Source organism: Chiloscyllium plagiosum, chromosome 35 (genome assembly GCF_004010195.1).
Source record: "Chiloscyllium plagiosum isolate BGI_BamShark_2017 chromosome 35, ASM401019v2, whole genome shotgun sequence".
Lineage (NCBI taxonomy): Eukaryota > Metazoa > Chordata > Chondrichthyes > Orectolobiformes > Hemiscylliidae > Chiloscyllium > Chiloscyllium plagiosum.
This window is the reverse complement of record NC_057744.1, coordinates 21,833-43,642: the sequence shown is the minus strand read 5'-3', so window position 1 is coordinate 43,642 and position 21,810 is coordinate 21,833. Positions and strand designations below refer to the sequence as shown.

The window sequence follows — 21,810 nt, the reverse complement described above, 5'->3', positions numbered from 1 at the left end:
CTCCCCCCCTCCATTGGATTGTGCTGTCAGTCAGTAATGCAACAAATTTGGGGGTTGCCGTTCAGGTGGGTTGGCGTTGGTGGTATTGGCTGGTGAAAAATATACTTCAACTTGAGAGAGTTTGTGGAAGGGGTGGGGTGCCAAAGGATGTGATGCAGCTGTAAACAACGTCTCATCATGAAGTTTGAGGAAACTGCAGCTCATTGACACTTTGATGTTGATCACACAATCGAGGTGTCAAGACAGGGGGTGTCATCCGCAGACACATTTGTTACTCAATCCTCTTGGGCTTCCAATCCACCTGGAAGCTTTCGTTTTCAAAAAATGGAAAATGGATTTTGTAGCTGTCATTGTTTTCAGGAGGGAGAGATTCGCAATCAGGGAGTGGGACTTTAAAGAAGAGCCAGGGAAGTAACATACTACCTCTTTAATGTAGGTCAGGATTGTTTCATTGCTGAACGGTAATTGCGCTGAGCACTGCAGTAATTGCTGCCGGCAAAGCCCCTGTGATGCTGGGCATGAGCCCTTTGCCAATTTCTGAGCACATGGTGACCCCTGATGGACCTCTTGTTACTGAACTGTCTGGTTGTATAATCATCTTAACAAAGTATTCATATTTTGCCCAAGCACAGTGATTGATTATAACTAATGTCCACAAGCCCAAATTTTAAGAGACTATTAGGGGCACTATCTGAATCCTCAGCTTTTCCTTCTCCTGGGATTGTAAAGAAAGGTATGTCAAAGCAATGTTTCCTGAGGGTTTGGATTTGGTGGGCAGTGCAGTTTTGAGTTGGACAGCTCCCTGATTGAAACGTTAGTACCTATCATTGCGAATGTGTTCCTTGTCAAGGTCCTTGCAGAGTGCATTAAACAGCCTAAACAACCTGAGCTGTGTGCAGTTTAAATCACAGGAACCTGAGACAGCCAAGACCCTGGATGTAGGCAGAGCACAGCACCTGGTAATTTCGAGGCTGAGAAGGATGCTAGACAGGAAAATGTTCATCTTGAGCATGATTTGACAACAAAGTAGATAAGAACATGGGGACTTGGTCCAATTATTGAAGTGAATTAACAATTGATTTTGGAAAGCAAGAGCTCTGGACGGTAAACGGCTGACTGGAATAATTTTTTAAACAAAGGAAGAGGTGAATGGTACAACAGATGGTCAGGAAAAATATGGCCTTTCTGTATTTTCACTGTCACCTTGAACTCTGCACTCTGTCTGCTGTGAGTACATCCACAGGGTCGAAAGAGGGGGAATTCCAGAATTTTGACCCAGTGACCCTGAAGGGACAGCGATATATTTCCAAGTCAGGATGGTGAGTAGATTGGAGGGGAACGTGCAAGTGGAGATGTTCTCATGTATCTTGCCCTTTGATGTGGGTGAATGTGACATAGTGAGGACATTATTAAACTTCTAATTGTATTGCACGACATTTTGAGTGTAACAATTTGCATGTACATAATAAAAACCAAAGAATCTAGAGAAACGTAGCCAATCTGACAGCGTCTGTAGAGAGAAAAACAAACGTAATGTTTTGAGTCCAATTTGTCTTTTCAGTTTTTAGGCTGGAGAGGAAGGGTGAAGGAGGGAGTAGAACAGATAGACCATGACTACAGCACATGGCAAAGGGAGAGATGAAAGAGTGGGTATTAATAGGAAATAAGTCAGTTCTTCAGAGAGCAAACCCATGCAAATGAGGCTAGGGTATGGAGACCAAATTGCTGTAGACTAGTTGGTTTTATATAGCTTTTAATGTAGAAATGTCCGAAAATGCTTCTATGATTTGAAACAAAAGCATTGTAAAAAAAAAAGACATTGAGCCATGTAAGTCGATATTATGATAGGTGACCAAATATTTGAGTAAAGAGATACGGTTTAAGTAGAATCTTAAAAGGGGAAGAGGATAATTCAAATCCTTTCTGACTAGCAGCACTGGATGGGGAAGAAGAGGAGTAAGAGAAGGGGTGTAGTTCATACATCCCAAGGACTGCAGCAGTTCAAGAAGCAGCTCATCACCGTCTCAAGGACAATTATGGATGGGCAATAAATACTGGCCCAGCCAGCGAAGCCCACATGACATGCATTTCTTTAAAATGTAGGGTGAGAATTCCAGAGATTCAGACCCTTGGCCAGACTAAAATCTCAAAATGTTCAAGATGCCAGAATTATAAGAGAGCTGAGATCTCTGAGCCTTCCTCATGGGAATACCATTCCCTGCAAGTTCCCCTCCAAGCCACTCACCATCCTAACTAGGAAATATTTTGCTGTTCCTTCAGTGATGCTGGGTCAAAATCCTGGAATTCCCTCCCTAAGGGCATTGTGGGTCAACCTGCAGCTTGTGGGCTGCAGTGGTTCAAGATGACAGCTCATTGTCACCTTCTCAAGGGCAACTAGAGATGGGCAATAAATGCTGGCCAGCCAGCGACACCCACATCTCAATAATGAAAACAAAATTCCGAGGAGAGTTTAGAGTTAAGGAGCAGAACTTGCTGAGTAAATTAGTCACTCTGAGTGAGTGCGAGCATTACTGCGATGAGGTATAAATGTCAGAATGACAGCTCCTTGAGGCTTCAATCCAGAGTATGCTTTATGTACGAGAATTGGCAGAAAAAACTACGCAGATTGTTAGCAGCTGATGTAAGCAGTATTGAAACTGTGACTCACTTTGCCAGGACTGGGTCAGCTGGTCTTGTTTTGCTGCCTGCTGGGAGGTTTTGTTGGAGCAGCAGTTATTATTGGCCAATCTTCCTTCTTAATGACTCATTTCCTTTCCACTTACCCCAGGCTGCCCCAGCTGCTGGCACCTTCGGAGGGAAACAGGAGATAAAACTTTATTGTTCCTCATTGGTTTGTGCACGTGGGGGGGGTAACAAGGAGTACTGGTCTGATCAGATTATGCAGAGTAACTCTAAGATGTTTGATGTTCAATTCAAAGACACTTTGTTCACAGTGGTGAAAACGACTCTACTTTTTAAGTGTGTGAGCAGAAGTGGTGTATCAGCCCCTTTCATCCTGAACTCTCTCTGTTTGGGGGTGACCCATTTCACACCCTCTTTGTGGCAGGAGATTAGTGAGGAACACAGACACTGCCATCTTGCTGATCCTTTCAATCTGACAATCAGAGCCCTGAGTAATAGAACCGTTGAATCCTTACAGGGTGGAAGCAGACCATTTGGCCCATTGAGTCCATGCCAATGTTCCGAAGTGGGTCCCTTGCTTTGTGCTGGATATGTTCGTACCAGCTTAGTGTTTAATTTGTTACAGAGGGAGTGGCAGCTTAAATGTGTTCAGTGTGAATTTACAGGTAGTTATTGGCAGGAATTCTTTATTCAGTCAGTTGCTGAATTTCTGCCTGATGTGACAGGTAATTGTTGAGTGAGTTCCCTGTGGGAAGGTGGGTGTTGAAGTTACAGCTCAAGTTGTTTCTCATGAGATGTTCTCCAGTTCCCTGCTGGGTGTGTCCTCAGTTTTGCCCCAACTTGTCCCAGTCGTGCAGCAAGAACATTCACTCGCTGCTTGTTCCTGTGTTTGACCAGATCCTCAGCAGCTGACTTACATACTCTTGTGTCACTGGAGTCTAAAAGCAATGAAACTACCTTTAGCACCTGCGACAGGGTAATAATATAAAACATTCAGCAGCACATCTGTCTACTATATGAAAATTTTAGTTGCTGAGCTTGATGGAATACCAGAGTGTGCAGGTTCCTACCTGGAGTCTGGACTGCCACGTCTCCAATTCATTTCAGAACACATGACCCTGTTCACTTTGTGACTGTTCCCCTCCCCCCAGCCACCGGGGAATCCCATTCACTGCTTTACTTTTCAAACTAAATACAAAATTCCTCCTCTTCTGCATTCTGCTCTCTGCATTTCATGCTGGTTCTCTCTCACGCTGCAAAAACATTTTCCTCTTTATAAAAATAACTTGTGTGTTCTTTCACAATATCTTTTATGCCTTTGGTCCAAAGAGTGAACTTCATTGGGTACGGGGTTGCACACGCTGACTCTCACTGGGGTACAGGGTCCCCGCCCCACACACACACACACACTCTCTTGCTGGAGTAGACGCAAGCGCACACACACACACACTCACTGTCTGTCTCTCTCTCTCTCCGTGGTACGGGGTCCCCCACACACACACTGACTCTCACTGGGGTACGGGTCCCCCCCACACACACACACTGACTCTCACTGGGGTCCGGGTCCCCCCCACACACACACACTGACTCTCACTGGAGTACGGGGTCCCACTCACACACTGACTCTCACTGGGGTACAGTTTCCCACTCACACACTGACTCTCACTGGGGTACGGGTCCCCCCCACACACACACACTGGTACTGGCTGGGGTACAGGGTCTCTCTCTCTCTCTTTCTTGCTTTCTCACACACACACTGACTCTCACTAGAGTATAGGGACCCACCCACATACACTGACTCTCATTGGAGTAGACACACATGCGCGCACAAACACACTTTGTCTGTCTCTCTCTCTGTCTCACTGGGGTACAGGGTCCCCCCACACACACACACGCTGGTACTGGCTGGGGTACGGGATCACTCACGCACTCTCTCTCTCTCGCTCTAACACAAACACTGACTCTCGCTGGGGTATGGCTCCCCCTTACCTTTGATAAGGTTCCCCATGGTAAACTAATGGAGAAAATGAAGTCACATGGTGTGCAGGGTGTTCTAGCTAGGTGGATAAAGAACTGGTTGAGCAACAGGAGACAGAGTAGTAGTTGAAGTGAGTTTCTCGAAATGAATATTTTTCGAGAGTATTCACTCTAGAAAACGACAATGTTGTCGAGGAGAATACTGAGATACAGGCTACTAGACTGAGGGTGGGATTTAGGTTCACAAGGAGGAGGTATTAGAAATCCTGCGTAGTGTGAAAATAGATAAGTCCCCTGGGCCGGATGGGATTTATCCTAGGATGCTCTGGGAAACCAGGGAGGAGATTGCCAAGCCTTTGGCTTTGATCTTTATGCTGTCATTGTCTACAGGAATAGTGCCAGAAGACTGGAGGATAGCAAATGTGGTTCCCCTGTTCAAGAAGGGGAGTAGAGACAATCCTGGTAATTACAGACCAATGAACCTTACTTCAGTTGCTAGTAAAGTGTTGGAAAAGGTTATAAGAGGTAGGATTTATAATCATCTAGAAAAGAATAATTTGATTAGGGATAGTCAGCACGGTTTTGTGAAGGGTAGGTCGTGCCTCACAAACCTTATTGAGTTCTTTGAGAAGGAGACCAAACAGATAGATGAGAGTAAACCGGTTGATGTGGTGTATATGGATTTCAGCAAGGCGTTCGATAAGGTTCCCCACAGTAGGCTATTGTACAAAATGTGGAGGAATGGGACTGTGGGAGATATAGCGGTTTGGATCAATAATTGGCTTGCTAAAAGAAGACAGAGGGTGGTGGTTGATGGGAAGTGTTCATCCTGGAGTCCAGTTACCAGTGGTGTACCGCATGGGTCGGTGTTGGGTCCACTGCTGTTCGAGTAACCGGAGCGTAAAGTACTGGGCTAATGGTAAGATTCTTGGTAGTGTAGATGAGCAGAGAGATCTCAGTGTCCAGGTGCACAGATCCTTGAAAGTTGCCACCCAGGTTGACAGGGTTGTTAAGAAGGCATACAGTGTTTTAGCTTTTATTAATGAGGGATCAAGTTCCAGAACCGTGAGGTTATGCTACAGCTGTACAAAACTCTGGTGCGGCCCCACTTTGAATATTGTGTACAGTTCCGGTCACCGCATTATAAGAAGGATGTGGAAGCTTTGGAAAGGGTTCAGAGGAGATTTACTGGGATGTTGCCTGGAATGGAGGGATGGTCTTACGAGGAAAGGCTGAGGGAGTTGAGGCTGTTTTTGTTGGAGAGAAGAAGGTTGAGAGGTGACTTAATAGAGACATACAAGATAATCAGAGGGTTAGATAGGGTGGACAGGGAGAGCCTTTTTCCAAGTATGGTGACGGCAAGCACAAGGGGGCATAGCTTTAAATTGAGGGGTGATAGATATCGGACAGATGTCAGAGGTAGTTTCTTTACTCAGAGAGTAGCAAGGGTATGGAATGCTTTGCCTGCAACAGTAGTAGATTTGCCAACTTCAGGTACATTTAAGTCGTCATTGGACAGGCATATGGACGTACATGGGATAGTGTAGGTTAGATGGGCTTCAGATTGGTATGACAGGTCGGCGCAACATCGAGGGCTGAAGGGCCTGTACTGCGCTGTAATGTTCTGTGGAGAAAGGTGACCAGTGGTGTTCCACAGGGATCAGTGCTGGGGCCACTGTTGTTTGTAATATACATAAATGATCTGGAAGAGGGCACTGTTGGTATGATCAGCAAGTTTGCAGATGACATGAAGATTGGTGGGAGTAGCAGAAAGCATAGGGGACTGTCAAAGAATACAGGAGGATATGGATAGACTGGAGAGTTGGGCGGAAAAGTGGCAGATGGATTTCAGGTCAGACAAATGTGAGGTGATGCATTTAGGCAAATCTAATTCTAGAGCGAATTATACAATAAACGGAAGACCTTGGGAAAAGTTGATGGGCAGAGAGATCTGGGAGTGCAGGCCCATTGTACCCTGAAGGTTGCTGCACAGGTGGATAGAGTGGTGAAGAAGGTATGGGGTCTCTCTCTCTCTTCTCTCTCTCACACACACTCTGTCTCTCTCTTTCTCTTTCTCTCTCTCTGTCTCTCACTCACACTGACAATCTCTCTCTCTCGCTGGGGTATGGCACTTCTCACCTCACCCCCCCCCCAACACACACACTGACGCTTGCTGGGGTACGGGGTCCCAAACACACACTGACTCTCCCTGGGGTATAGGTCCCCCACAAACATACTCACTGACTCTCCCTGGGGTATGGGTCACCCACACACACTGACACTCACTGGGGTATGGGTCTCCCACACACACTGACACTCACTGGGGTATGGGTCGCCCACACACACTGACACTCACTGGGGTATGGGTCACCCACACACACTGACACTCACTGGGGTATGGGTCTCCCACACACACTGACACTCACTGGGGTACGGGGACTACACTCACTCATGGCAGTGATTCCTTGGTAGTGCCTGTCATTGGGATGCATTTTCTGTGGGTGTTGACTCGGTTGGGTTGTGTTCATCTTCTGGGTGAATGCCCTCTTTGGCCTCATCCTTCGATGATTAGTCTGGCACAGAGCCAGTGTATCTGTGGCCATGTTAGAAATGTCACAAGACTCATCTGCAGGCAGTGTCCATGTGACAATCTGCTTTATCGTTAAATTGAGGGGCATTGGCTTCAACCCAAAGCTATGGTGGGCATAACTTCAAATGATACCTTCAGAACAGAGATGAAATGAAGTTTCCCATCTGTCATACTGTTGTCAGACTTTCATTAGTTTACTACTAGAAATTTAACAGAGAATTATGCCTTTACAATTAGTGTTAGGTGTCCAAGATCAATATTTCTTCAATATTTAGAGTATTATTCTGTCAATGTTTAATTTCTCAGCCTGTTGTGTGTACCTTGTGTTGTTATTCTGTTGCTTTCCAGAGAATTCACAACATTGGATTGTATTAGTAAAGTGATTTTGAGACACTGTAGAATTTGCAATTGTTTTTATGATGAGTATTTTGATAAATAACATTTTGTAAAACTTTACTGCAACAAAGTGTTGGTTGATGCAGGGGAGAGTTTATGAATTCCACATCAGTCTACAAGGATGAGGTTAGTCGTGGGTTTGCAGGTCAGCTGTGAAAATGAAACTTTCTTTAACTGGCAAGTCTCTTAAAGCTGTAGAGCACTCCAGTGATGTCAGTCTCTGTGGAAATCCTGCAAATTGACAGTTGTCTGTCTGTCTCGGCTTCTTCCCAATAGCAGCTTTTAAGAGTCAGGAAAAACAACAGAAATTGATTATGGTTTTGATATTGTTTCTCCCTTGACGTTGATTTGAGCATGATTTAAAAAAAAACGTTAAAGCATGAGACAGAAGTAGAGAACCATCTGGCCCACAATTAAATTTGTACAATGTTGTTCTGAAGAAGGGTCACTAGACCTAAAACATTACCTGTGGTTTCTGTCTCCACAGGTGCTGCCAGACCTGCTGAGTTTCTCCAGCGATTTCTGATTTCCAGGAACCGCAGTTCTCTGGTCGTCTTGTATGGTCTGTTTTTATTTTGATTTCGTATCTTAACCTGATTATTTTTATAGTTAAGTAGCAAAAGTTACTTGGTCTTGGTTCAAATACAGATAAAAGAGCTGAATTCCAGAGGGTGAGGCAAGAGTGACAGCCCTTGGCATCAAGGCTACGATTGACTGAATGTGGCAACAAGGAGCCTGAGTGAAACTGAGATCAGCGATATTGTGGGTTTAAAAAGGCAGCTCAGTGTCAGCTTCTCGAGCAACTAGGGATCCAGCAACACAAATCTCACAAGTGAGGAAGAAGAGAATGATCAAAGAAAGAGTAGGGCCGATCATGGATAGCATAGGGAAGTTGTGTATAGAGTCTGAGGAGGTAGGGGAAGCCCTAAATGAGCTATTTGCTTCTGTCTTTACTAAAGAAAAGGACCTTGTAATGAATGAAACTGTTGAGGAGCAGGTGTGCATGCTGGAACAGATAGAGATAGAGGAAGCTGATGTGCTGAAAATTGTGACAAACATTAAAATTGACAAGTCGCCAGGGCAAGACCAGATTTGTCCTCCGCTGCTTTGGGAAACGAGAAATGTGATTGCTTCGCCGCTTGCGAAGATCTTTTCATCCTCGCTCTCCACCGGAGTTATACCCGAGGACTGGAGGGAGGTGAATGTAATTCCTCTCTTCAAGAAAGGAAATGGGGAAATCCCCGGCAATTACAGACCAGTCAGTCTCCCGTGTCTGCGTGGGTTTCCTCTGGGTGCTCTGGTTTCCTCCCACAGTCCAAAGATGTGCAGGTCAGGTGAATTGGCCATGCTAAATTGCCCGTAGTGTTAGGTAAGGGGTAAATGTAGGGGTATGGGTGGGTTGCGCATCGGCGGGTCAGTGTGGACTTGTTGGGCCGAAGGACCTGTTTCCACACTGTAATGTAACCTAATCAGGTCATGCCTCACAAACCTTATTGAGTTCTTTGAGGAGGTGACAAGACAAGTTGATGAGGGTCGAGCGGTGGATGTTGTGTATGTGGACTTCAGTAAGGCATTTGATTAGGTTCCCCATGGTAGGCTCGTTCAGAAGGTCAGGAGGAATGGGATACAGGGGGACATAGCTCTCTGGATACAGAATTGACTGGCCAACAGAAGACAGCGAGTGGTAGTAGAAGGAAAATATTCTGCCTGGAAGTCTGTGGTGAGTGGTGTTCCATAGGGCTCTGTCCCTGGGCCTCTATTGTTTGTAATTTTTATTAATGACTTGGACGAGGAGATTGAAGGATGGGTTAGCAAGTTTGCAGATGACACAAAGGTTGGAGGAGTCGTTGACAGTATAGAGGGCTGTTGTAGACTGCAGCGGGACATTGACAGGATGCAGAGATGGGCTGAGAGGTGGCAGATGGAGTTCAACCTTGATAAATGCGAGGTGATGCATTTTGGAAGGTTGAACTTGAAAGCTGAGTACAGGATTAAAGATCGGATTCTTGGCAGTGTGGAGGAACAGCGGGATCTTGGTGTGCAGGTACACAGATCCCTTAAAATTGCCATCCAGGTGGATAGGGTTGTTAAGAAAGCATATGGTGTTTTGGCTTTCATTAACAGGGGGATTGAATTTAAATGCTGCCTGGACTGGAGGGCTTATCTTATGAAGAGAGGTTGACTGAGCTCGGACTTTTTTCATTGGAGAAAAGGAGGAGGAGAGGGGACCTAATTGAGTTATACAAGATAATGAGAGGCATAGATAGAGTCGATAGCCAGAGACTATTTCCCAGGGCAGAAATGGCTAACACGAGGGGTCATAGTTTTAAGCTGGTTGGAGGAAAGTATAGAGGGGATGTCAGAGGCGGGTTCTTTACACAGAGAGTTGTGAGAGCATGGAATGCGTTGCCAGCAGCAGTTGTGGAGGCAGGGTCATTGGGGACATTTAAGAGACTGCTGGACATGCATATGGTCACACAAATCTGAGAGTTCATACATTAGGTTTACCTTACATGAGGATCAATGATCGGCGCAACATCTTGGGCTGAAGGGCCTGTTCTGTGCTGTACTGTTCTATGTTCTAAATGTTTTTTTAAAAATGAGTATGGGAGGCAAGCTGTCTGCTGAGTGAAGTCATACCTGGCACACGGAAAATATGTGGTTGTTTAAGGTCGGTCATTTCAGTTCCAGGAAAGGTTTACAGGAATTCCTCTGAGTAGATGTTTTCTAATCAACCTGTTCAGAAATGTTCTTGCACACCTACAGAAATATAACCTGAATTAAGGTCTCCTGGCTCTGACTTGGGGACAATGCCATTGTGCTACAAGAGTTTCCTATTTTATCATCAATCTGTTCAGAGGTATTATGACACTTCTGGGGCAGGTGAGACTTAAACTTGACTTGAGCTCAGGACACTACCACTGCACCATGATAGTCCTTAGTTTCTCAGAGTATTTTTAAATCGGCCTGTTCAGGGACATTATGACATGGCTCTGGAGCAGTTGGAACTTGAACCTGGGTCTCCTGTTCTCGATACAGGGACATTACCACTGTGCCATGATTCCTGGATCTTCAGGGTTGTACCCCTTGGTCCAAACATCTTCACCTGCTTCACCAACTACCTTCGTTCCATCATAAAGGAAGTGCGATGGTTACTGACAACTGCACAATATTCGGCATCATTCACAACACCTCCGAAATGCCAGACAACAACCATCTCCAACAAGAGACAATCTTACCATCAATCCTTGACACTCCATGTCATTACCACTGACCGTCCCACTATCAATATCCTGGGGGTTACCGCCACTGACCTCCCCACTATCAATATCCTGGGGGTTACTCAAAGTTTGGGAGAAGATTTGTAGCTCGGGTGCTCGTTGTTGTGGTTCTGTTCACCGAGCTGGGAATTTGTGTTGCAGAAGTTTCGTCCCCTGTCTAGGTGACATCCTCAGTGCTTGGGAGCCTCCTGTGAAGCGCTTCTGTGATCTTTCCTCCTGAAGGTTACTGCCACTGACCCCCCCACTATCAATATCCTGGGGGTTACTGCCACTGACCCCCCCACTATCAATATCCTGGGGGTTACTGCCACTGACCCCCTACTATCAATACCCTGGGGGTTACTGCCACTGACCCCCCACTATCAATACCCTGGGGGTTACTGCCACTGACCCCCCTCTATCAATATTCTGGGGGTTACTGCCACTGACCCTCCACTATCAATATCCTGGGGGTTACTGCCACTGACCCCACCACTATCAATACCCTGGGGGTTACTGCCACTGACCCCCCCACTATCAATACCCTGGGGGTTACTGCCACTGAATCCCCACTATCAATACCCTGGGGGTTACTGCCACTGACCCCCCCACTATCAATACCCTGGGGGTTACCGTTGACCAGAAACGCAAGTGGACTAGACATATATGGACTGACTATGAGAGTGGTGATGTGGAGGTGCGGGTATTGGACGGGATGGATGAGTCCAGAAGACACACAACACGATGTTATAGTCCAACCAGTTTATTTGAAATTACAAACTTTCAGAGGCTACTCCTTCATCAGATGAAGTGAAGTGAAACACGCAGGCACAGAATTTAAAGATCATACAAATGGTGAGTGGAGTGTCCACAAGATGAATAACAAGTCTCTGCAAGTGATCAAAAGTGTCAGATGGTGTGAGTAAAGTGTCAACAGCTGGATAGCAAGCAAAGGGATGATATGATTAATTGAGGCAGAGAGATAATTACAAAAAAAAATTAAAATAAGATGGTGCTGGGGATCTAAGATGGCGGCGATCTGAGAAGATCACACTGCAGAGCTTCGCATCGCAGCAGGAGCAGGATGGTCCTTTTAACCCGCCCAACCCAGGTCATCAGGATTTCTTGGGGCGTTGGAAAGGTTCCGCAAGTAGCCGGCCTGCCTCCCCAATATAGAGGAGGCCACATCGGGTGCAGAGGATGCAATATTGACTTTGAAAGATAAAAACCCATGACAATTCTGCAAATCCCTGCCTTTGATCAGTGTCATTAAATAATACAGCAGATGCCCACAGAACGTGATTTGAGACTGCGGTGTTATTCACTCCATTGTCACTGCTGTTTTCCAACAGCTCAAAGTCATTTAATAACTGAGTCATTTGTCTCAGTCAAATCCATCGAATTCAGCACCGCCTTCCTAACCTGAGATCTTCTTCCCGCCCTCTCCGCCCCCACCCCAGTCTGACCTATCACCCTCACCTTGACCTCTTTCCACCTATCACATTTCTGACGCCCCTCCCCCAAGTCCCTCCTCCCTATCTTTTATCTTAGCCTGCTGGACAAACTTTCCCCATTCCTGAAGAAGGGCTTATGCCCGAAACGTCGATTCTCCTGTTCCCTGGATGCTGCCTGACCTGCTGCGCTTTTCCAGCAACACATTTTCAGCTCTGATCTCCAGCATCTGCAGACCTCACTTTCTCCTGAGATATGAAGAGTGTTTGGGGTGCTGCCTTTTGGATGAGATGTTACCCCGAGGCCCCAACTACCTCCTCATCTTGATGTTAAATATCCCAATGCAAATTCACCAAAGTTCCTGAGACAGCACCTTCCAAACCCACAACCACATCCATCCAGAAGGACAAGGGCAGCAGGTACATGGGAACACCAGCCAGGTTCCCCTCCAAGTCACTCACCAGCCTGACTTGGAAATATATTGCTATTCCTTCACTGTCACTGGGTCAAAATCCTGGAATTCCCTCAAGGGCATTGTGGGTCTACCTATGACACATGGATTGTGGTGGTTTAAGAAGGCAGCTCATTATCACCTCCTCAAGGGCAAGTAGGGACTGGCAATAAATGTTAGCCAGTCAGCGACACCCATGTCCCACAAGTGAACATAAAAGTACAATGAGGGTGTGGGGAGTTTTCCGCAGTGTCTTTGTAACATTAACAACAGTGCTGGTTTCATTCATTTCCAAACTATTTTTGAGATCTTGCTGTGTGACGTTTACTGTATTTTTGTACTGCAGCAAACGGGAGATGGGAGAGGATGGCAGAGTGAGGGAGAGACATGGTTGAAGCTGTACACTTGGGATGACTGCAGGGAATGTGGGGTTGGGACCAACATAAGGAGCTGGGAGCAAGGCTGTGATTGTGGCTGTTTGGCCCTATTGGATGTATGGAGGAGAGTGGCTGATGTTGTTGAGTTGCTTGGTACCTGACTGATGTGCAGTCTGATCTGGTTGCAGTGTTACTCATTATTTAATTCCTGATCAGGGAATCATACAGAACAGAAGAGGCTCTTCAGCCCATCAGGACTGTACTACCAAAAATACACTGATCTACAGTGGTCCAACTTTCACACACTAGACCCATAGCCCTGAATGTTATGACATCACAAGTCCTTTTCCCACTTTAACTGCTCTCCCAGACAGTGCCTCCCAGACTCCCACCACCTTGGGTGGCACAGTGGTTAGCACTGCTGCCTCACAGCGCTAGAGACCCGGGTTCAATTCCCGCCTCAGGCGACTGACTGTGTGGAGTTTGCACATTCTCCCTGTGTCTGCGTGGGTTTCCTCCAGGTGCTCTGGTTTCCTCATACAGTTTAAAAATGTGCAGGGTATGTGAATTGGCCGTGCTAAATTACCCGTAGTGTTAGGTGAAGGGGTAAATGTAGGGGAATGGGTCTGGGTGGGTTGCGCTTCGGCGGGTCAGTGTGGACTTGTTGGGCCGAAGGGCCTGTTTCCACACTGTAAGTAATCTAATCTAACCTTCTGGGTGAAAAACAATTATCTCCAATCCCCTTCAAATCTCTCGCCTTTCACCCTAAGATTACGCTACCTTCGTTTTGACCCCTCAGCTGAAGGCAACAGGTGCTTCCTACCCACACTGTCCAAGCCCCTCTATCACACCCCCCCCCCCCCCCCTTCAAGCTTCTCTGCTCCTAAGAAGCAGCCTTATCCAGTCTCTTTGCCTAGCCTGGAGCAGTTTAGTTATGAAATGTCCTGGAGGACCTCCTCTACACCTTCCCCAGTAAAACCCCATTCTTCCTACAGTGTAGTGACACGGACTAGATGCAGGACTCCAGCTGTACCCTGCTCATTACAGCATTCCGGGCTTGTTGCTAATTTGAATTAAATTCTGTTATTTAACTGCATTTGATTTTTATGGCCAAATAAATATACTGAACTTTGAGATTTTTATTCCAGAGTTTGGCATTGTGAAGTTTGACTGCAATCTTTTCCAACTCTAGAGGTTCAGCAATTTTTCTGCTGTCTTTGCCAGTCTGAAATCTCAGCCCCATGTACACGTAGGGAGGATTAACCCTTGAATCATCTCTCAAATTCCTACATCTACCCATGAGATATCACTCAACTTTTGATGGCCTGGCCTCCCTCTGTCCCACAGCCTGCCATCTTTCACTGCTAAAGCCATGTGACACCTCCACTGGGGTCTTGTGACCTTGCTCACCGACATTGGGCAGTGCAGCTTGGTCACCAGGAATCAGTGAGGAAACTCTAACAGATACAAGATTGTGTGTGTGTGTGTGTGTGTGTGTGTGTTGGGGGTGGGATCTGAGTTTGGTTGTGTGTGTGTGTGGGGGGTCTGACTGAGGACCTATTTATGTCTCTGTGTGAGGCTAGGGCTGAGTGTGTGTGGGAAAGCAGAGTGAGTCAGTGAGAGGGTGGGGGAGTCCAGAACTAGAGGGCATAGGTTTAGGGTGAGAGGGGAAAGATTTAAAAGAGACCTAAGGGGCAACTTTTTCATGCAGAGGGTGGTACGTGTATGGAATGAGCTGCCAGAGGAAGTGGTGGAGGCTGGTACAATTGCAACATTTAAGAGGCATCTGGATGGGTATATGAATAGGAAGGGTTTGGAGGGATAGGGGCCAGGTGCTGGCAGGTGGGACTAGATTGGGTTGGGACATCTGGTCGGTATGGACGGGTTGGACCGAAGGGTCTGTTTCTGTGCTGTACATCTGAGTCTATGCTGGTTTTCACAGTGTCCTGGGCTTGCTCACTGGTTAATGAAAGGCCAGAACATCAGCAGCTCCTGGTGTGGGCTCTTGGAGCTCTCCAGTAGAAGTCCTGAGTGTTTGTATAAACACCCAGTCCTCAGGGAGGTGAGTCAGGCTATACTCAGTTTTCATGGCCTCTCGCAACCATTTTCACTCTTCACCTCTCTCTGTTTTCATGATGAGTGGGATTCAGGGATCAGAGAGAGTCCAGCCTCACTCTGCCTGGATTTCAATGTATCTGAGAGATGGTTAACCCTGCTGCATGTAGAACATAGATCTTAGATTGTTATTTTATCTCTATCTATCAGGTTGGCCAGCTCTAGCTGCTTTGTCTGATTCACTGTGACTGTGTCTAACTCTGTCCAGAAGAGGGGTTAGTTGGAGGGATGACTGGAAGCTTTTCTGAGATGTTTTCATGGGGTTGGAGAGATGTCAGAAGTTCCTGAGGATGAAGTTGTACTGGGTGTGTGCTTGATTGACATGACTCTCTGACCCTGAGCTCAGTTCCAGAGGAGAATGTCGCTGTCGAACTGAAGATCAGCTACTCCCTTGAACTCTCACAAGTCTCTCACTCCAACCCTCCTTTCCCTCTTCACCAGGAAAATCACATAGCATTTTGAACAATGAAGGATTAAGAACTTCATGTTTCCCAATCGCATCTGCCTGCCGCCTGATATTTTAACCAAGCTAGGGACCATTTCTCCCCTTCATCTTTCACCAAGTTTGAGAGTTGGAGTGAGAAGTTTGGATTCTTGCTTCTCTATAAAATATGCAAACAGCTAAAAAAACTTCACTGACATGGGTGTCCACTACTACAGATGTGAATATGGGCTGATGTCTTTGGCCAAACCTTGGGTCCTGATATCTCTCTGTGTCTTAGTGTGAGCCCACCTTAGGCTGTATTAATCTAATGAAGGTCTCAATATGAGCACCTGCCAGGCCTGGTCTTTTTTTAAATTTTAAAAGTATACTTTATTCATAAAAAAACTCTTTATATACATAGTCACTAGGGAAGTGTGATTCTGTACAGTCTTTACATATGGTTAACAACAAACCCAAGGTATTTCTTTCTTATACAAGATCATATTTACATATGTTTCAGACACTGGGAGGGTCCAATAACAAAAACCTCAGACAGTGGTCTCGCCCCACCTGGCCATGGTGGAACCTGCACAAAACTTAAGTACATCCCTCAGTCTGTAATCCTGGACCTGGGGATGTGCCAGTCTACAACACTTGGTCAGGGTCAACTCCTTGCTCTGGAAGTTGTTTCGGGCAGAGCAAAGAGTGTCTTTCACCAAATTGATGGTCCTCCAGGCACAGTCCCTGTTTGTCTCAGTGAGCGTCCCAAGGAACAGACCATAGAGCAGGGTTCTGTGACACAGAACTGCTCAGGATGAACTCGACACAAACCATGCATCTCTCTCCAGACTTCCTTTGCAAGCAGGAGATGTGTGAGTGTCTACCCCCTCCCCCAGCCACTTCAAGGGTAGCGTGTGGTGGTACAGTCCCACCAGGTGTACGTCATAGATCTCACAGGTGGTGCCCCTCTCACCACCAGCCATGCAATGTCTTGGTGCTTGGTGGAAAGTTCTGGTGATGAGGTGTTTTGCCGAATGACTGATAATCTGCTCAGGAAACCATCCGACAGGATCCACCCTGTCCTTTTCCCACAGGGTCTTGAGGACGCTAGGTGCTGACCACTTCCTGATGGACTCATGGTCAAAGGGGTGTCTCTTTGGAACGGTCTCCACAAAGGACAGTAATATGGAACAGTCCAACTACTTGGAGCTTTGACGGCAGCGAGGCCAGGCCCAGCCCTTGCAACACCGGGGACGGGTAGAGCCTCAGTACATAGTGACACTTGGTGTTTGTGTATCGAGAGTGTACACACAGCTTGATGCAGCCACACACAAAGGTGGCCATCAGGATGAGGGGGACGTTGGGTATGTGCTTCCCCTCATTATCCTGAATTTTGTACATTGTGTCCCTGCAGACTCGACCCATCTTAGGTCTCTAGATGAAATGGAAGGTGGCTCAGGTGACTGAAACAGTTCAGTTTTAGGGAATGGGCCAGACCTTCGCCATGTACAACAGAGAGAGTGCCTCATTCCTGATCACCAGGTTTTTACCCACAATGGAGGGGGAGGGAGGGGGCTCCTAAAAGACCAGTTTCTGCCTCACCTTGGCGATTACTCCTCCCAAGATGGTGTGCATGCCCCGCCCACTTCAAACTATATTCCCAGCACTGTCAGGTGGCCTGCCCTTACAGTGAAGGGAATGAAGGATTGGTCAGCTCGGTTCCCAAAGAGTATGGCCTCACTCTTGCCTCGATTTACCTTGGGCCCTGAGGTTCGTTCAAACTGGTCACAGATGCACATGAGTCTGTGCACTGACAGTGGATCCGAGCAGAAAACGGCGACGTCATTCATGCACAGGGAGGCCTTAACCTGTAGGGCCCCACCGCCAGGAATAGTCACCCCTCTCAGGCTCGCATCCTTCCTGATGGACTTGCAAATGACCCTATACAACACATAACAAAACAGGAGAGTGGGGGCAGCCCTGCCTGACTCCAGACCTGATCGGGTAGCTGTCTGATTCCCACCGTTGATTGATACTATGTTACTGATGTTGGTGTAGATCAGTGGGGTCCAGTTGTGAATTCCCTCCCCATTTTGGAAAGCCTGTCCCACATGTAGATGTGTGATATCCCACAGCTCAGTCATCCAGACCAGTCTGGTTTGGGATAGCCAGGTATTTTTCAGGTGGATTTAGTTCTGCCCTTTATCTCCTCATTAGCTGCTGTTTTTTTAACATTCCATAAATCGAGCTTCCTCCCCCTCAGTACACCAGTGGTGGCCAGTCAGTTTGCAGTCATTTGCCTAAATTGAGGAGATTTAATCTAGTTATAATCCCGACACGATCACCAGACAGCAGCAGGGCTTTGGCGACTGTGTATTGAATTGTTTGTCATTTGGTAAGAAACTTGTTGACCTGGGAAAATATTATGTAATCGGAATCAGCAGCTTTGGGATCAAAGGTTGTTGTAATAGTTTTATTTAAAAGGAACATCTTTCAGTTTCTCAGTAAAATCTCCCACATTCAAATGAACAGGCCTGAGGATAAACTCATGGTAGAGTTCCAGTGTGTGGGGGGAAGCTGAGCAAACAGTGGGTGTGAGAATCTGTGTCTCTGTGGGGAGCGGTTGTGAGTCATTGCAGGCAATATTCAAATGACTTGGAGGAACGTTTTACAACCTCGCTGATGACCTGTCTCTCTCAAACTCCCAAGTCCAGGGTTTAATGATGTTTCTAGTTGTTCAATAATTAGTAGGAAATGGTCAGACCAGAAGCTCATTTATGCAAAACTCGGATGTTATCCTGATAAGTCTCTACATAATTTTAACGAATGTTCAATTACCCTGTATCCTAGAGGAAAGAGGGGTGGACATTGAAATGACTAGGTGGTGGGCCTCAGTGGGAGACTCTGGTTTTAATGGTTTCTGGCGCCCTCGTGTGGAGAGAAATGTCTGATCCAATCATTTCCCAAAAGTATTTATAAAATATAATCTGAGAAAATGACAACTTCTGTTGAACAGTCACTGATTTGAAATATTAACTGTAATCCTCACACCACTAATTGTAGAGTTTAGTTTCTGCTGATCATTGGCTGAGAGTCCGAGTTCCTTTCAGATATAGAGTCTCAATAACCAGTTGGAGATTTGGGAGCTTCACACAGCTTCTGTGGTTTCACACAATAAGTAATATTCTCATCACACAAACGCCAAGCAATGACTATTTCCAACACATGAGACTATAACCCAACCTCCCTTGATATTCAATGGTGTTACCGTTACTATCAACATCCTGGGAATTACCATTGACCAGCAATTCATGTGGATTCACCACATAAACACAGTGGCTACAAGGACAGGTCAGAGGCTCGGAATACTGCTGCGAGTAACTCACCTCCTGACTCCCCAAAGCTTGTCCACCATCTACAAGGTACAAGTCAGGAGTCTGATGGAATACTTGCTGGATGAATGCAACTTCAATAACACCTGAGAAGCTTGGCGCCATTCAGGACAAAGCAGCCCACAAACACTCCCTGTACCACTGGCACTCAGTAGCAGCAGTGTGTATCCTCTACAAGATGCACTGCAGAAATTCACCAAAGATCCTCAGAGAGCACCTTCCAAACCCACAAACAATTCCATCTAGAAGGACAAGGGCAGCAGGTACATGGGAACACCACCACCTGTAAGTTCCCCTCCAAGCCACTCACCATCCTGACTTGGAAATATATCACTGTTCTTTCATTGTCACTGAGTCAAAATCCTAGAATTCCCTCCCTAAGGGCTTTGTGGATCAAACCAGAGCAGATGGCCTGCAGAGGTCCAGGAAGGCAGCTCACCCCCAGCTTCTCAGGGGTAACTAGGGACGGGCAATAAATGCTGGCACATTCGATACCCACATGTTTACGAGGATGTTGCCTGGTGTGGAAGGTGCTAACTATGAAGAGAGGTTGAGTAGGTTAGGATTGTTTTCATTAGAAAAAGGGAGATTGAGGGGGGACCTGATTGAGGTTTACAAAATCATGAAGGTTATAGACAGGGTGGATAGAGACAAGCTTTTGCCCAGGGTGAGGATTTCAATAATGAGAGATTACGCGTTCAAGGTGAGAGGAGAAAAGTTTAAGGGGGATAGACGTGGAAAGTACTTCACACAGAGAGTGGTGGGTGTCTGCAACGCGTTGCCAGCAGAGGTGGTAGAGGCAGACACGGTAGATTCATTTAAGGTGCGTCTGGACAGGTGCATGAGTAGGTGGGGAGCAGAGGGATACAGATGCTTAGGAATTGGGCGACAGGTTTAGACAATACATTTGGATCAGCTCAGGCTTGGAGGGCCGAAGGGCCTGTTCCTGGGCTGTACATTTTCTTTATTCTTTTGTTCTATCTCATGAATGAATAAATAAAAACTAATAACATTTTTCTCTTCTCTCTACCCCTCCCCCTGTAAAGGACGTAAAGATTATCCGTTCCCTAATTCTCGGCGAGTTGGAGCGAGGTCAGAGACAGTTCCAGGGTTTGTGTTTTATTACCAGACTCCCCAAGAATGAAATGATTCCGAGTGAATCGATGGCCAAGCTGCGACAGGTAAGATGGGAACAGTCAGAAACTGGAGTTTCTGTCAAACTCCCTATCGTGTGTTTTCCCTCAGCCCCATAACCCTTGGGGTCTCTCTACTGCTCCATGTTTGGGTTCCCTCCCTGCCTCCCTCACCTCATCTCTCCCATTCCCTCTTACCACCCCCTTGCTTCTCCCTTTCATACACATTAAAACCTACAAAGATGATTTGACAAAGGTTTTGGATTTTCTGACCCATTGCTTTGTGCTTCTACCATGAAGCATTATGAATCTTGTCCTTATGTGAAAGGTTAGTTTAATATTGTGTTTCAGTTGCATGACACTGAGATCTTTTGCTATAAGTTCTGTGTGTTATGATCCTGCTTCACAGCTACCTGATGAAGGAGCAGCGCTCCGAAAGCTAGTGCTTCCAAATAACACCAGCTTATAGTCCAACAGGTTTATGTAATTTTTAACTATGTGAAAGATGTTAGATAAATGGAAGGTGGGATTTGAATGGTGGCTCGTTTAAGGGAAATCACCAGTTGATGGGCTGAATGGCCTGATTTTGTAATGTACTTGTGTGTTTTTGTTTCTCTAGTTGTATTTTTAAGCCTTGTTTTGGAAACATTGCTTTGTCAGCCCCTGCCTGAGCTCAGTCACTGACACGTGTTCTGTCTGTTGTCTCTACAGAAGAATCCAAGGACAATCCGTGTGGCAGAGGAGCAGAGAGGTCCTGAGCACCTGTACATGGATGTTGCAGTGAATTACAGCAGAGCCAGCCACCTGAGTGCCCACATACACAATGTCTGTGCTGAGGCCATGGACGCAGTCTACACAAGGCAGAGCGATGTGAAATACTGGATCGAGAAAGGTCTGTGAAGTGAACGTGTGACTGTGCAGAAGGCCACTGAGTCCTTTAAAGCCTTTTCTGCAGTTCAGTTTGATTTTGGTTCTTCTATATATCAACTCTGTCAACCTCCTCATCCAACTCATCTGAATAGTCTCAGCTTTAAAACTTTCAGCATCAATACGTTTTCCAGGAGATGGTCTCAGATTTCTAGTTTCCTGCGTATGGTGAGGAAGTGTTTTTGGACTTAACCTCTGAATGGTCTGACTCAAGTTTTAACATTGAATATCCCACCAGCTCCCTCCCCCACACCCACACAGAACTGCTGTCTGACTCTCAGATTGATAGATAGTCTGCTCAGAAACATTCACCCTGGAACTGGAAAAGATGCAAAACCTGCTGGTACACCATCCCTCTCACCTCTATCCAGGGCCCCAAACAGTCCTTCCAGATGAGACTGAGGTTTACCTGCCTCTCCTCCAACCTGGTTTACTGCATCAGGTGTTCTAAAGTGTTTTGAAGAAGTAACAAAGAAGATTGATGAGGGCAGAGTAGTAGATGTGATCTATTTGGACTTCAGTAAGGCATTCGACAAGGTTCCCCATGGGAGACTGATTAACAAGGTTAGATCTCACAGAATACAGGGAGAACTAGCCATTTAGATACAAAACTGGCTCAAAGGTATTATACAGAGGGTGGTGGTGGAGGGTTGTTTTTCAGACTGGAGGCCTG

The 21,810-nt window shown here is 46.3% G+C and overlaps 1 protein-coding gene across 1 annotated transcript in view; it reads left to right on the top strand.

The window, feature by feature from the left end:
• The first annotated feature begins 2,536 nt into the window (after nt 1–2,536).
• Nucleotides 2,537–21,810, top strand: part of LOC122540786 (out at first protein homolog) — a 22,445-nt gene continuing 3,171 nt past the window's right edge. The window contains exons 1-4 of the mRNA XM_043677007.1: nt 2,537–2,641; nt 2,789–2,851; nt 20,124–20,258; nt 20,922–21,102. Of these exons, the coding sequence (XP_043532942.1) occupies nt 2,537–2,641; nt 2,789–2,851; nt 20,124–20,258; nt 20,922–21,102 (484 nt within the window). The remainder of the gene's footprint in view (nt 2,642–2,788; nt 2,852–20,123; nt 20,259–20,921; nt 21,103–21,810) is intronic.